We start from the raw sequence: 13,003 nt of genomic DNA, 5'->3' as shown, positions 1-13,003 counted from the left end.
AATCAACCTCATCCCAGCCTGTATTTCAACCCCGGTTCTCCACTCCATCCTCGCTTGATCGTCGTTGCTCCTTACCCGGTGCCACCTCTACGTCCAGGCTCTCATGTTCCTTGTTTTTTCTCATCGTCCCTGCATTTTGTCGCTCCAGTCTCTAACCCTGTCTTTCTGTCTGTTTTCCCTCCCAGGTTCACTCACCCTCGTCATCCGTTCAGTCGGCTGGGCTCATCCTCCGGTCCTCACCTCTCGGGCTTCCTCCACGGCGCCCTCCCGGCTCCTCCCTGCTCCTCGCCTCACCACCCGTGCCTCGCCCGCTCCTTGGTTCTCCGTGCCCGCGTCCCCTGGCGTCCACCTCTCCTCCCTCACCTCTTCCTTAGCCCCCCCGTGAACCCTCAATAAAACCTCCTTCACTCTGAGTGCTGCGTTTGGGTCCTTTCTGTCCCGTCCCCTAACATAATTAGGTGTATGTTATTTTTTTAGTTTCTGAGTTTTATATTTAGTCGACTGCCTGTTTTATTTATATTATGATTTTAAATAATACTTTATTTGAATGGTTGTTATTTTGGACTAGCAACCGCTTTGTGGAAGCTAATGGGGATTTAATTAAAGAATAAAGTGTGGGATTAGTACTGACGTAAAGGATCTGATAGTTGTTTGAGTCCAGCTTGTTCAGTTTTTCAGGGGTCAAAAAAATCCACCTATCAGTCTGTAAGAAGCAGGAACCCCAGTTATTTGATTTCCATTTTCATTAATTAATTTATGTCTATCTTTATTTATTTGTCCATTGACTGAAGAAGGAAACTCAGTGACGCTGAGAAGTAGATCCAGTCCAGCAGATGGCAGCACTGCATCAGATGGCAGCTGCTGTGAACCTCAGTGCAGAAGAAGAAGAGTCTCCCACATGCAGCTGTTTCTGTCCACCTCTGTTTCTGGTTTCTGTTTGATTTTTTAAAAAATATTTAGTGAAGATGTCAGAAGACCTGCGGGCAGAGCTGGAGAAATATCTGGAGACGTTAAACATCCAGACGACCTGCGTGGAGCACCCGCCGGTAAAACCGATTACCTGTCTATAATCAGTCAATGAATCAGTCCAAACTTTTCATAGGAAACATTTTGATCGCTTTAAAGCAAAATAACATGTATGAATGAAGTTGTTGTAGCTGGCAGAGGAATACAATGCTGGAATATTAGACACTAACTGTATCGAGAACACAACACCGTTGAATCCCATAAGGAAACCACACAATTTTAAGTTTCTTTACTTGTCGTAAACTGTTGATAAACACCAATTTTTAGAGACACTAAGTTACATGAATCGCTATAATTCACACTTCTATTCGGCTTTATCTAATAATAAGCCAGAGTGGCACTTATTGTAGTAAAGTTTTAACTTTGGGAATAGAGATTGAGAGACGTGAACGCATTAAATAGTTATAAATTGAAGTACAGGAGAGTTACTTGTGTGCCGAATTTGCCATCAGATCAATCGAAACTGAAATCATTTGAGGATTTGTTCGCTCCTGTCATGTAGTTGTGTGGAGGATTTAGGTAACCTAAAAAATGATGGTTTTTGAACGGAGTCTGGGATGCTGCGACACTCTCTAAACTTTAAACGTCGCCTACCAGCTGTATACTTTATTCTGAAGTACAAACGTTATTTATTCACAAACCTCCTTACCTTTCCAAAGTTTTTAAAATGCACAATTTAAATATTTGTTAAACTGATTGGTGTGAGCGGCTAACATTACATACTTACATAACGTAGAAACCTTTCCACTAATGGAGCGTGTATGTGCAATCCTGAATTTCAGGTTCTTAAAAACAGAAATATATAATCAGATCCACATCTACAGATGGTTTAAATATCATGTTTGACAAGTTTCTGCAGTATGACAGTGCGCACCACCTGCAGGGGGCGCCAACAGATAATGAATACCTGTCCTGCAGCTTCACGCTCATTGGTGGATATAAATGTTCACTAACAGTTAAAAGTGTTAGAGCCTACACAACCACCGTTACTAGTGTGTATGTAAATATAAGTAGTTCAAGTCCAGTTAAAAACCCTTTAATGGTACAAAAGTGTATATATATATATATAGAGTCCAAATAAAGCTTCTGGAGGGTGAATTAACAGGCTGTTCCAAGGTGTTTACTGTAGAAATGTGTTTCATTTCCTTCCACTGCTGCAGAATAACTTCAGGTCGTTAACTTGATCCCTGAAAATTGCACATCTCTGAAATTTAATTATATATTTTGCTGACCTAAATGTAGTCTTTACCTGCTGTGGTTTTTCAGCAGCAGTTAAAAAGCTTACAAAACTTTGCACAAAATTCAAATGTGGTGTGGTAAAAGTGTTAGATATGTCATGAACAGACTTACAGAAAAGCCTCTTGGAGCCGTTCCCTAAACCCAACATGAAGTCGGCCATTTTGAAAAAATTTTAAAATTTTCGGTGATTTACAGGTTCTGTATTTTAAAGAATTCCTCCTGGAGAATTGATCCGACCGACTTAAAATTTTCACTGTAAAATCTAAAGGCATTGACGATGAGAAGTTGTGCTATTGGTGAGTTTTCGTTAAAGGGTGTGTCCGTGGGGTGGCGTCAAAAATCGCTGATTTGTAACAGAAAGTCGTTGTAACTTAAGTGTACATACGAACTTTACATTTTTGATGACAGTCCCTCCCTCCACACATCTACATGCCAATTATCACTGAATATCTGAGCGCCAGTGTGTAGTCTTGATATGCCGGGACATAACGCATAAGTAGCAGGTGTTCTCTAGCGCCACATAGGGGACACAGGAAGAGATGTTCGTGAGGCATCCAGAGCACATTAAAAATTCAGAGCTGTGTCGACATTTTGCGACTCCCAACAACCCCCGACACGTGTCACAGTGCAAGGGCTCGTGCACCGCTGCTTACAGCTTTAATTATATATCTATGTAAGTTTGGATGCAGTTAAGGATTTCTAGTCTATAATTAACGTTTGCCTGAAAGGAAAAGGGACTTAAGTCCTGCTACAGTCACAGGTTGAGATTGATCGTTTGTTTAGATCAGTTCTTGTTGCTGTTTAGGATTTCATGTTTTAATATTTAACTTTACTCCTCATAAAGACCACGCTGTGTGCATTTCCTCCTCTGCCCAGCCAACCAAATAAAAATGTTAGTCGTCTAACTGCATATTCAGGTTTAACATGTTCATCTATCATTTCGTGACAGCTCTAGAGAGTTTACCTTGTTGCACATCAGGTGTGTCAGAAGTTCCTGCTGCTGTTTCCTGTATCTGCTGTTGCTATTTCTGAAAATGAGGTTTATATTTGTGTAGCTTCTAACTGTGACTGGGCAGCTGCAGAACTTCAGCAACAGAGACAAAAGGTCACACTCACAGTTGTGATATAATCAGTTCCCCCCCCCCTGCAGGTGTTCACGGTGGAGGAGATGATGCCTCACCTGCAGGAAGTGAGCGGAGCCGTCACTAAGAACCTCTTCCTGAAGGACAAGAAGAAGAAAGGCCTGTGGCTGGTGTCTGCTCGCCACGACCGCCAGGTCAGCTCACATCGTCCCAGGAGTATCTCATCCATCTGACAGCGCTCTGAACAGTCCTGCATCTTGAATGCATCGCCTCCATCCTCATCCCACAATCCTCTCTGCTCCTCTACAGGTGAACCTCAACGACCTCGCCAAGAAGCTCGGCGTCGGCAGCGGCAACCTGCGCTTCGCAGATGAGGCGGCCATGTTGGAGAAACTCAAGGTGGGAAAACACAACAACCAAAAACAGACGAGCTCTGAGCCTTAATGACGTCACCTCGTTGTGTCCTTTTCTTCTTCTGCGGTGGTTTAAAGGCAGCAACTGTAGAACCAGCTCCACCAGCTGTTATCAGCCAATGAGCTCGAGTTGTCACAGCAGCAGGTCAGGCTTTATTTTCATGGCTCAATGAAAATCTGACTAACATCACCCTGCCTCCCATCACTTTGCTTTACTTCCTTTCAAACTACTCTTCATTCCTGTTTCTTCGATATATTAGTAGTAATACTACAGAGTAGAAAAACTCAAGTAAAGTCAAGTCAGTTTTATTTATAAAGCCCAATATCACAATCTGCCTCAGGACGTTTTACGGTCTGTACAGCACACGACACGTTCCGCTTAGAGTTTAATGTTAGAAAGCTGAGGAAGGGTCCCTCTCAGTCGCGTGTACAGACGTGGATCAGTCATAGATCAGTTAAGACGACAGTGTAAGAGCGTGTTCACAGCTAAAGGTCCGGTTCCTGAATTGAACCAATGTGAGGATGATGCATTGTTTAAATTTTCCAGCTCCGGTTTGCGTTCACAAAAACTCAAATGGTCCATAAAGTGTAAACGAAAGACGTGTGATGGAAATGCCGTTCGATTGTTGGTCACGCAGTTTCTACTACTACAAAGTTCTGCCTGGATATCATCATGGAGCGCCGTCATGGTCCGAAGCGCACACCAGCAGACCTTAGCGGGTCACGCGTACGAACGTGTCGTCTCGGGTATTAAAACATTTAATAAAGTAGGAATTTTGAAGGAGAAACTCTGCAGATCTTCTACTTTGCATTTGTTGCAAACATGCCAAAAACAAAGTTAGCCCATTGAAAAGGCCAGCAGCTTATGTTTACATGTATCTCCTTAAATTAACATCGTACATAAATAAAAAAGGTCAATAAGCTGCCGAGAATAAATATGACATTATAATTTAATATAATTAGCCAATTATTAATATATATTAAGTATTTGTTGTTGTTATTTTTCATAGTATCACTTTCATATTTTTATTGTAATTTTTCTATTATCTATATTAATAATGAAAATCAAGATCAGGTGAGCGTTTGCCTTCTGCTCCAATGGGAGGTTCCTGTCCTCCCTGAGCTCGCCTCAGTTCACCTGTGTTACCGTCTGACAGGTGTACCGCCCATCTAACTCCCCACCTTCTGTTATTAACTGTTGCAGTACTTTTTTTATTTTATTTATTTAAAAGGGACAGTGCATATTAATAATAATTAATGGACATCTTAGCGTCTGTAGTCCCTCGGCAAGTACAAGGTAACACAGCTAAACAATTAAACACAATTTAAGAGACACCACAATTTTCAACGTCATATAATCAAAGACACCACAGTTCTGTAGACAGGGTTATGTAAATTAAAGTGCTGTTTATGCAGTAAAGTGCCGTTCTATGAAATGAAGTACAATTTAATTATGTAAGTGCTACTCAGTGCAGTAAAGTAAACAGTACAACAGTAAACAAACACATACACGTACAGTTGTGCTCATAAGTTTGCATACCCTGACAGAATTTTTTTAATTTTGAAAATATGACTCATCATGCAAAATAACTGTCTTTGTTTCAAGGACAGTGATTGAATGAAGAAATTTCTTTTTACACAGTTGTTTTGCTGCTTTTTAAACAATAATGATACCAGAAATAACCCAAATGGCCGGATCAAAAGTTTACATACCCTTGAATGTCTGGCCTTGTTACGGACACACAAAGTGACACACACAGGTGAAAATGGCAATTAAAGGTTATTTCCCGCACCTGTGGCTCTGTAAATTGCAATTGGTGTCTGTGTATAAATAGTCCATGAGTTTATGGATGCACTGAGCAGGCTAGATACTGAGCTATGGGGAGCAGAAAAGAACTGTCAAAAGACCTGCGTAACAAGGTATTGGAACTTTATAAAGATGGAAAAGGATATAAAAAAGATATACAAAGCTTTGCAAATGCCAGTCAGTACTGTTCAATCACTTATTAAGAAGTGGAAATTTCTTGGATCTCTCGATGCCAAGCCAAGGTCAGGTAGACCGAGAAATTTCAGCCACAGCTGGAAGAAGAATTGTTCGGGATACAAAGAAGAAAATGAGCTGCATGGTCGAGTTGCGCCAATACCACAAAATAGCCCGGTTACAATATGCCCGAAAACACCTTGACACGCCTCACAGCTTCTGGCACACTGTTATGTGGAGTGACGAGACCAAAATAGAGCTTTATGGTCACAACGATCAGCGTTATGTTTGGAGAGGGGTCAACAAGGCCTATAGTGAACAGAATACCATCCCCACTGTGAAGCATGGTGGTGGCTCACTGATGTTTTGAGGGTGTGAGAGCTCTAAAGGCACAGGAAGTCTTGGGAAAATTGAGGGCAAGATGAATGCAGCATGTTATCAGAAAATACTGGCAGACAATTTGCATTATTCTGCACAGAAGCTGCGCATGGGGCGCTCTTGGACTTTCCAGCATGATAATGACCCTAAGCACAAGGCCAAGTTGACCCTCCAGTGGTTACAGCAGAAGAAGGTGAAGGTTCTGGAGTGGCCATCACAGTCTTTGAAGATTTTTAAGGCTTGTTTGAAAAGTGACTATTGGTTTGAGTGTTGTGGCATTTATAAGTGACCACTTTGTAAAACAGTATTCAATATGAGAAAAGATCATTGAATGAAGAAACTTTCTGGCTGCATTGCCTGAGAGTGATGGTCTGATATGTCTAAAGTTGATTTTTAAAGGACTGTGTGGGATCTTGTAAAACGCCAAGGTACGTGAATTCGTTTACAATCTCTAGTTCTTCTTTCAGGAATACATTTGAGTGTGTCCTTTCAGTCGGCCGTTTAGAAAAACATCATACAAACAGTTTTTTAGAGTTCAATAGTAGACATGATTTTGTGAGATTGTGAGGCTTCTTGATCAGTTTTGGCACGAGTAAAGATTACTGTGTCGTCTGCATACAATAAGATATTTATGTTTTGGCATACTATAGGCAGACCACTGAAATATAAAGAGAACAGAATTGGTCCTAGTATGGAGCCTTGGGGGACTCCTACTGGACATTTGAGGTGAGGAGGTTTAATATTGTCGACAAAAGACAATAATAAATTTCCATTTATTTCCTTAATGTGTTTATTGAATGTACCAAACGCCAAGGCAAGCTGGCAAACAGAGGAGACCCACCTGGTGGTGGAAAATATCCTTATAAACATGAAAATATAATAAATAATTATAATACATTTAATAGCCCAGTTATGTTAATTATTTAAAATGACATAATACAATAGTAGCTTCCTGCGATTGGTTTGAATGGTGTTCACACCAGAAACGAACCGCTCCAGAGTTCACATGATCCGAGACCACCTCTTCAAGGCGGACCAGAGTTCGAGTCCAGCGATCATACCAACCCAAACGAAACCCGAAACCAAGGGGTTAAACGCTCCAGGGTTCAGTTCACCTGGACTAATCAAGGCTGGTGTGAACGCACCCTAAGACATAAGAGAAGAGGAGGACAGGGGAGCAGCTGATGTGAATGACTTTATATGCTGCTGGTAGTTTGGGGATTTCCCCCCGGGGATCAATAAAGTTTATCTAACTTTTCTTTGTATTCACATATTTTCCTCCGCCCGTGTCCTCTCAGGTGGGTCAGGGCTGCGCGACGGCGCTCGCACTGCTCTTCGATAAGGACCAGAGTGTGAAGTTCGTCCTGGACCGGGACCTGGTGGAGGGAGGCCACGACATGGTCTACTTCCATCCCATGACCAACGCCGCCACCACAGGGCTCCGACCAGACGACCTGCTGCGGTTCCTCAAGGCGACGGGACACGAACCCGTCCTGGAGAGCTTCGAGTAGGACTGGACGGAACCTGGACCTCAACCAGAGACGCCAACGCTGGACCCGAACAGCATGCGGGGATTAATGTGGGACAAAAAGGAACATGCAGAACGAACTTATTCTGCTTCAAAGATTTAATAAATGATCAAATGAAACGCACGGCCTTCATAAGAACATGAAGAGAAGAGAGAAGAGACGCTGAGCTGAAACGATTTATCGATTCGTTTTCAACTGTTAAATTATTCGCCAGCTTTTTGGGTAATTGATAAATTAGTTATTTCCTGGTTTCTTTGCTCCTCTGTGACAGTAAACTGAACATATTTGGGTTTTGGGAAACACTCATTGACCTTTTTCACCATTTTATAGATCAAACAACTAATTGATTAATCAAGAAATTCATGAACAATAAAAAACAATGGTTATTTGCAGCCCTCAGCATGCTGAACAGTTCTGATTCAAATCAGAAAGGGAACATTTTACTGGTCTGAAAACAATCATTTTTACTTTGGTAGAATTGTCAGAATTTGAAATGCTTAAGATATATTTAGAGAGGATTATTTATTTTGGTTTGTCGACCGGAAATCTGTTTGTTTCTCTCTGTTACTTTGTGGAGATCATGTCTGTTTTATTAAAGACTGTTGCTTTTACATCTTTGAGCTCCGTGAATAAATGTCTTGTCCCTGCTGATCATTTTCATCCATCGGCTTTTTGATTGATTTCCTCCTCCTCTCCACGCACAGAGTTTTTATGGAAATCTACTTACAAGACTAGAAACTTGTCACAGTAAATGATTAATCCAGCTTTCGACAAAATAATAAAGCAACATTATGTAGGATAATGTGTTTTTGTGTGATTTGGAGCCCCAGTCAGTAACTCTAATAACTTCTTGATTCACCGGGTATACTGTGACAAAATAAATCTACCTGCCTACACAGTTTCTTCCTGGCTTTCCGTTCTCTCCCTGTGAACGTGACAAAAGAGGAGGGAAGACTAAATCATGACTCAGCGGGGATGATATTACAGGAGAAACAGATCTGTGAGCTGCACTGACTTACATCGTGTTAGAGGTTTATAGTTTTGACACCTGAATTCTGTTTCCCTTTACATTAATAAAAAAACATGTACACCATAAATTGGTTGCTCCAGCATTGAAAATTTCTCCAAAATCCCACAACTTTTCAACGTACTTGTACTTGAGTTAAATTACTTACCGCCACAGCTCTCAAGTCCGGTCCAACTCCAACCACTGTGACCTCGGTGCTAAAACGCTTGTCCTGGGGGTGGCGCTGGAGGGCTAATCATCTCGGCCCCAAAGGTGTCCAGATAATTGTGGTTTTATTTTGAAAGGACCGCCGGAAGTGCTTGCTTGCCCCTCGGCGTCGGGTCCAGCAGAGTGTGCAGGTGAGCAGCTGATTACTGACGGTGACGCAGCGTTAAGCACAGCTGCGGGGTTACTGCGCGCGTGTGCGTGTGTTTTGCTTCCCATATGCAAGATGATGGTGCACGTGCACGTCGCATCCATCCATCTTTCCTGCTGCTGTGAAACTGAAGCTGCTGTTTCAGATGATGTCAGGCAGAGTTTTCTCCTGTGTTGTCAGTGTTTCCTGTCAGGACGCTGCTGTTTTGTTGTGTTTCTGTTTCTGACTAAATGACTTCAGTGCTGCTAATGCTTACCGTCTTAAAAAATGTGTACATATGTATTTACTGTACATATGTATATGTATTTACTGTACATATGTATATGTATTTACTGTACATATGTATATGTATTTATGTATTTACTGTACATATGTATATGTATTTACTGTACATATGTATTTACTGTACATATACATATGTATTTACTGTACATATACATATGTATTTACTGTACATATGTATATGTATTTATGTATTTACTGTACATATGTATTTACTGTAAATATATACGTATTTACTGTACATATGTATATGTATTTACTGTACATATGTATTTACTGTAAATATATACATATTTACTGTACATATGTATATGTATTTACTGTACATATACATATGTATTTATGTATTTACTGTACATATGTATATGTATTTACTGTACATATGTATATGTATTTATGTATTTACTGTACATATGTATTTACTGTAAATATATACGTATTTACTGTACATATGTATATGTATTTACTGTACATATGTATTTACTGTAAATATATACATATTTACTGTACATATGTATATGTATTTACTGTACATATACATATGTATTTATGTATTTACTGTACATATGTATATGTATTTACTGTACATATGTATATGTATTTATGTATTTACTGTACATATGTATTTACTGTAAATATATACGTATTTACTGTACATATGTATATGTATTTACTGTACATATGTATTTACTGTAAATATATACATATTTACTGTACATATGTATATGTATTTACTGTACATATACATATGTATTTATGTATTTACTGTACATATGTATATGTATTTACTGTACATATGTATATGTATTTATGTATTTACTGTACATATGTATTTACTGTAAATATATACGTATTTACTGTACATATGTATATGTATTTACTGTACATATGTATTTACTGTAAATATATACATATTTACTGTACATATGTATATGTATTTACTGTACATATACATATGTATTTATGTATTTACTGTACATATGTATATGTATTTACTGTACATATGTATATGTATTTATGTATTTACTGTACATATGTATTTACTGTAAATATATACGTATTTACTGTACATATGTATATGTATTTACTGTACATATGTATTTACTGTAAATATATACATATTTACTGTACATATGTATATGTATTTACTGTACATATACATATGTATTTATGTATTTACTGTACATATGTATATGTATTTACTGTACATATACATATGTATTTATGTATTTACTGTACATATGTATGGCACATTTCAACAACAAGGTAATTCAAAGTGCAGTTTGAATAAAACATAAAAGCAACAGGGAAATATAAAAAACACATATGTATTTATTGTACATATGTTTACTATAGTATGGAAAGGATTAAGCTATGGTCAAATAAAACTACACTTTTATATATTTATTGTTTATATTTTTTGATAAACATTTTTTATATTGCAGACTTTTTAAATTGGGTATTTTTTTTATAATATTAATTTGTTTGATTATGTTCACGTTACGGATTCTAAATAAAACTATTATGTAGGCCTACACAAATACAAGTTAAAAAGTATTTGTGTGTTCAATCAACACACACACACACATATATCTACATGTATATATTTTATTTCTTATACTTTTAACATGTTTGTCATAAGTCCAGTGCAATACTGAGTCACTGGAGTACTATTTGAGGTTTGTTTTTTTTTTAAAGTTATTGAATTTAAAAAATGTGAAATGTTGGCTTGAAAATAACTCACAAGCATCCAAGCGCTCTCTCTGTCTCTCTCTCTGTGAAGCTCTCTCTGTCTCTCTCTGCATTTCTAATGAGTGTCTATTGTTGTATTGTTGTGTAAAATTAGCAAATGAATAAACCCAGTTCCCAGGCATTCTTTCACACGCTGTGTGTGCGTGTGTGTGTGTTGTACAAAGACATTTTGTTGGGAACATGCATGAAACAGAGCTTAAGCCGTCGTACGAGAGTGGCAAATTCATATCTGTTCCCCAGAGTTGAGTTAAATAAAACAATGAGAGATCAAACGTCCTGCGAACAGACAGTCGCATGATGATCGATCCCCACAGCAGCCTGCAGAGCCGAGTCCCATATCAGGCTCTGTCGTCTGCGAAGTCCTGCTTTCAAGACTGAAACTCACCTGCATATGCTATCCAGCAGCCAGCAGGGGGCGACTCCACTGGCTGCAGAAAGAAGTGTGGTTGTATAGAAGTCTATGAGAAAATGTTTCTACTTGTCATCTGATTTATTACCTCAGTAAACACTTTCCTGATGAGTTTATGGTCTCAGTTATTAGTTTCAAGTCTCAGACCTCTGACCTTTCTATGGTGATACAGGGGGAGAGAGAGAGAGAGAGAGAGCAGCTTCCTCTGTGTTTACTGTCCTCTCTCGCTCTCTCTCTCTCTCCAGTCTCTCGCCCCTTGCTGTCTGGTTGCTATGGGAGACAGCCAGAAATAAACTCATTAGAGGTGTGTGTGTGCGAGATCATCTGTAATTTGTTTTTCTGCTGTTTTTAGTGTCACAGTCTGCTGAGTGGACACAGTACCATATAGCAGTAACACAGTACTACACAGTACTACACAGAAGTACTACACATAGCAGTATAGCTAGTACTATAACAGCTGTTGCAGAACTGTGTAGTACTGTTGCAGTTTGTGTAGTTTTAAGGAAAAGATTTGTCGTGATCAGCTCCTCAGAGGATGAACCCTTTAGATTTCATGATTGCTCCTGTAGCGCCACCCTCAGGAAACACTTTAGATTTTTAGCTTCACTGCTGGTGAGAAATATTTTAAAGCTGCAAGGTGCATTGGACGGGCCCTCGCGGCGTGATGCATGTGGTGCAGTTGGTGCTGGAGGTCGTCAACCCGCTTCTGAATTACCATGCCTTTTGAACGTCTCGCAAAGGAGTTAAACGTCACTTCTTGTTTCCCCTAGGTGGCGCTAGAGAACACCCACTAATTACATGTTGTGTACCAGAACATGGAGCATACTGTGAAAATTTCACACAGAGCTTACTTCCTGTTGCCATTAGGTGGTGCTATGACTATGAGTAAATATTGGTAAAAGGACGTCTTGAGGGTGGGACACTTATCAAACAGATGGAACAGATTAACATCCTGTTTCACAGCAAAAAATTTATTTTTGACGCCACCCCACGGACACACCCTTTGACGAAAACTCCCGGATAGTAGAATTTTTCATTGTCAATGCCTTTAGATTGCACGGCTAAAATTTTATGTTGATCTGATTAATTCTCTGGGAGGAGTCTGTAAAAGTATGGAACGTGTAAATTGGCAAAAATGATAATTAAATTCAAAATGGCCGACTTTCTGTTGGGTTTAGGGCATCGCTGAGCCCTAAAAGAAGAGCCACAAAGATTTCTTGCATCTAGGTGAAACGTGGCGCAAGGGCTGCTTCGTTTAAGGGTCAATTCCTGTTGCCAGCAGGTGGCACTACAACTTTGAGTAAATATTGATATGTGGTTGTCTTTGGTGCGGGAATGTTCTCAAACGTGTGAAGTGTGGTACAGATGTGAGCATGTTCACTGAGTTCATAACAACTTCCTGTTTCACGGCGAATCATGGATTTTTGATGCCACGCCACAGATAAGCCATTTGATGAAAACTCACAGATAGCGCAACTTTTCATCGTCATTGCCTTTAGACTGCACAACAAAAATTTGAAGTCAATTGGA

The 13,003-nt window shown here is 39.5% G+C and overlaps 1 protein-coding gene across 2 annotated transcripts in view; it reads left to right on the top strand.

Annotated features, from left to right (window-relative positions):
• Window positions 1–8,299, top strand: part of prorsd1 (prolyl-tRNA synthetase domain containing 1) — an 8,661-nt gene extending 362 nt beyond the window's left edge. Inside the window, exons 1-4 of one of the 2 annotated variants that reach the window (XM_046065391.1) lie at window positions 830–1,046; window positions 3,416–3,541; window positions 3,657–3,746; window positions 7,418–8,299. In XM_046065391.1, coding sequence (XP_045921347.1) covers window positions 966–1,046; window positions 3,416–3,541; window positions 3,657–3,746; window positions 7,418–7,630 — 510 coding nt within the window. In that variant the 5' untranslated portion in view covers window positions 830–965 and the 3' untranslated portion in view covers window positions 7,631–8,299. Of the gene's footprint in view, window positions 1–829; window positions 1,047–3,415; window positions 3,542–3,656; window positions 3,747–7,417 lie in introns of those variants that run through there. The other variant, XM_046065390.1, reaches the window with a different exon arrangement.
• The last annotated feature ends 4,704 nt before the right edge of the window (window positions 8,300–13,003 follow it).

This window comes from Micropterus dolomieu, linkage group LG12, assembly GCF_021292245.1.
Source record: "Micropterus dolomieu isolate WLL.071019.BEF.003 ecotype Adirondacks linkage group LG12, ASM2129224v1, whole genome shotgun sequence".
Taxonomy (NCBI): Eukaryota; Metazoa; Chordata; class Actinopteri; order Centrarchiformes; family Centrarchidae; genus Micropterus; species Micropterus dolomieu.
Note: the sequence above shows the minus strand (reverse complement) of the source record. Positions and strands in the feature narration are given on the sequence as shown.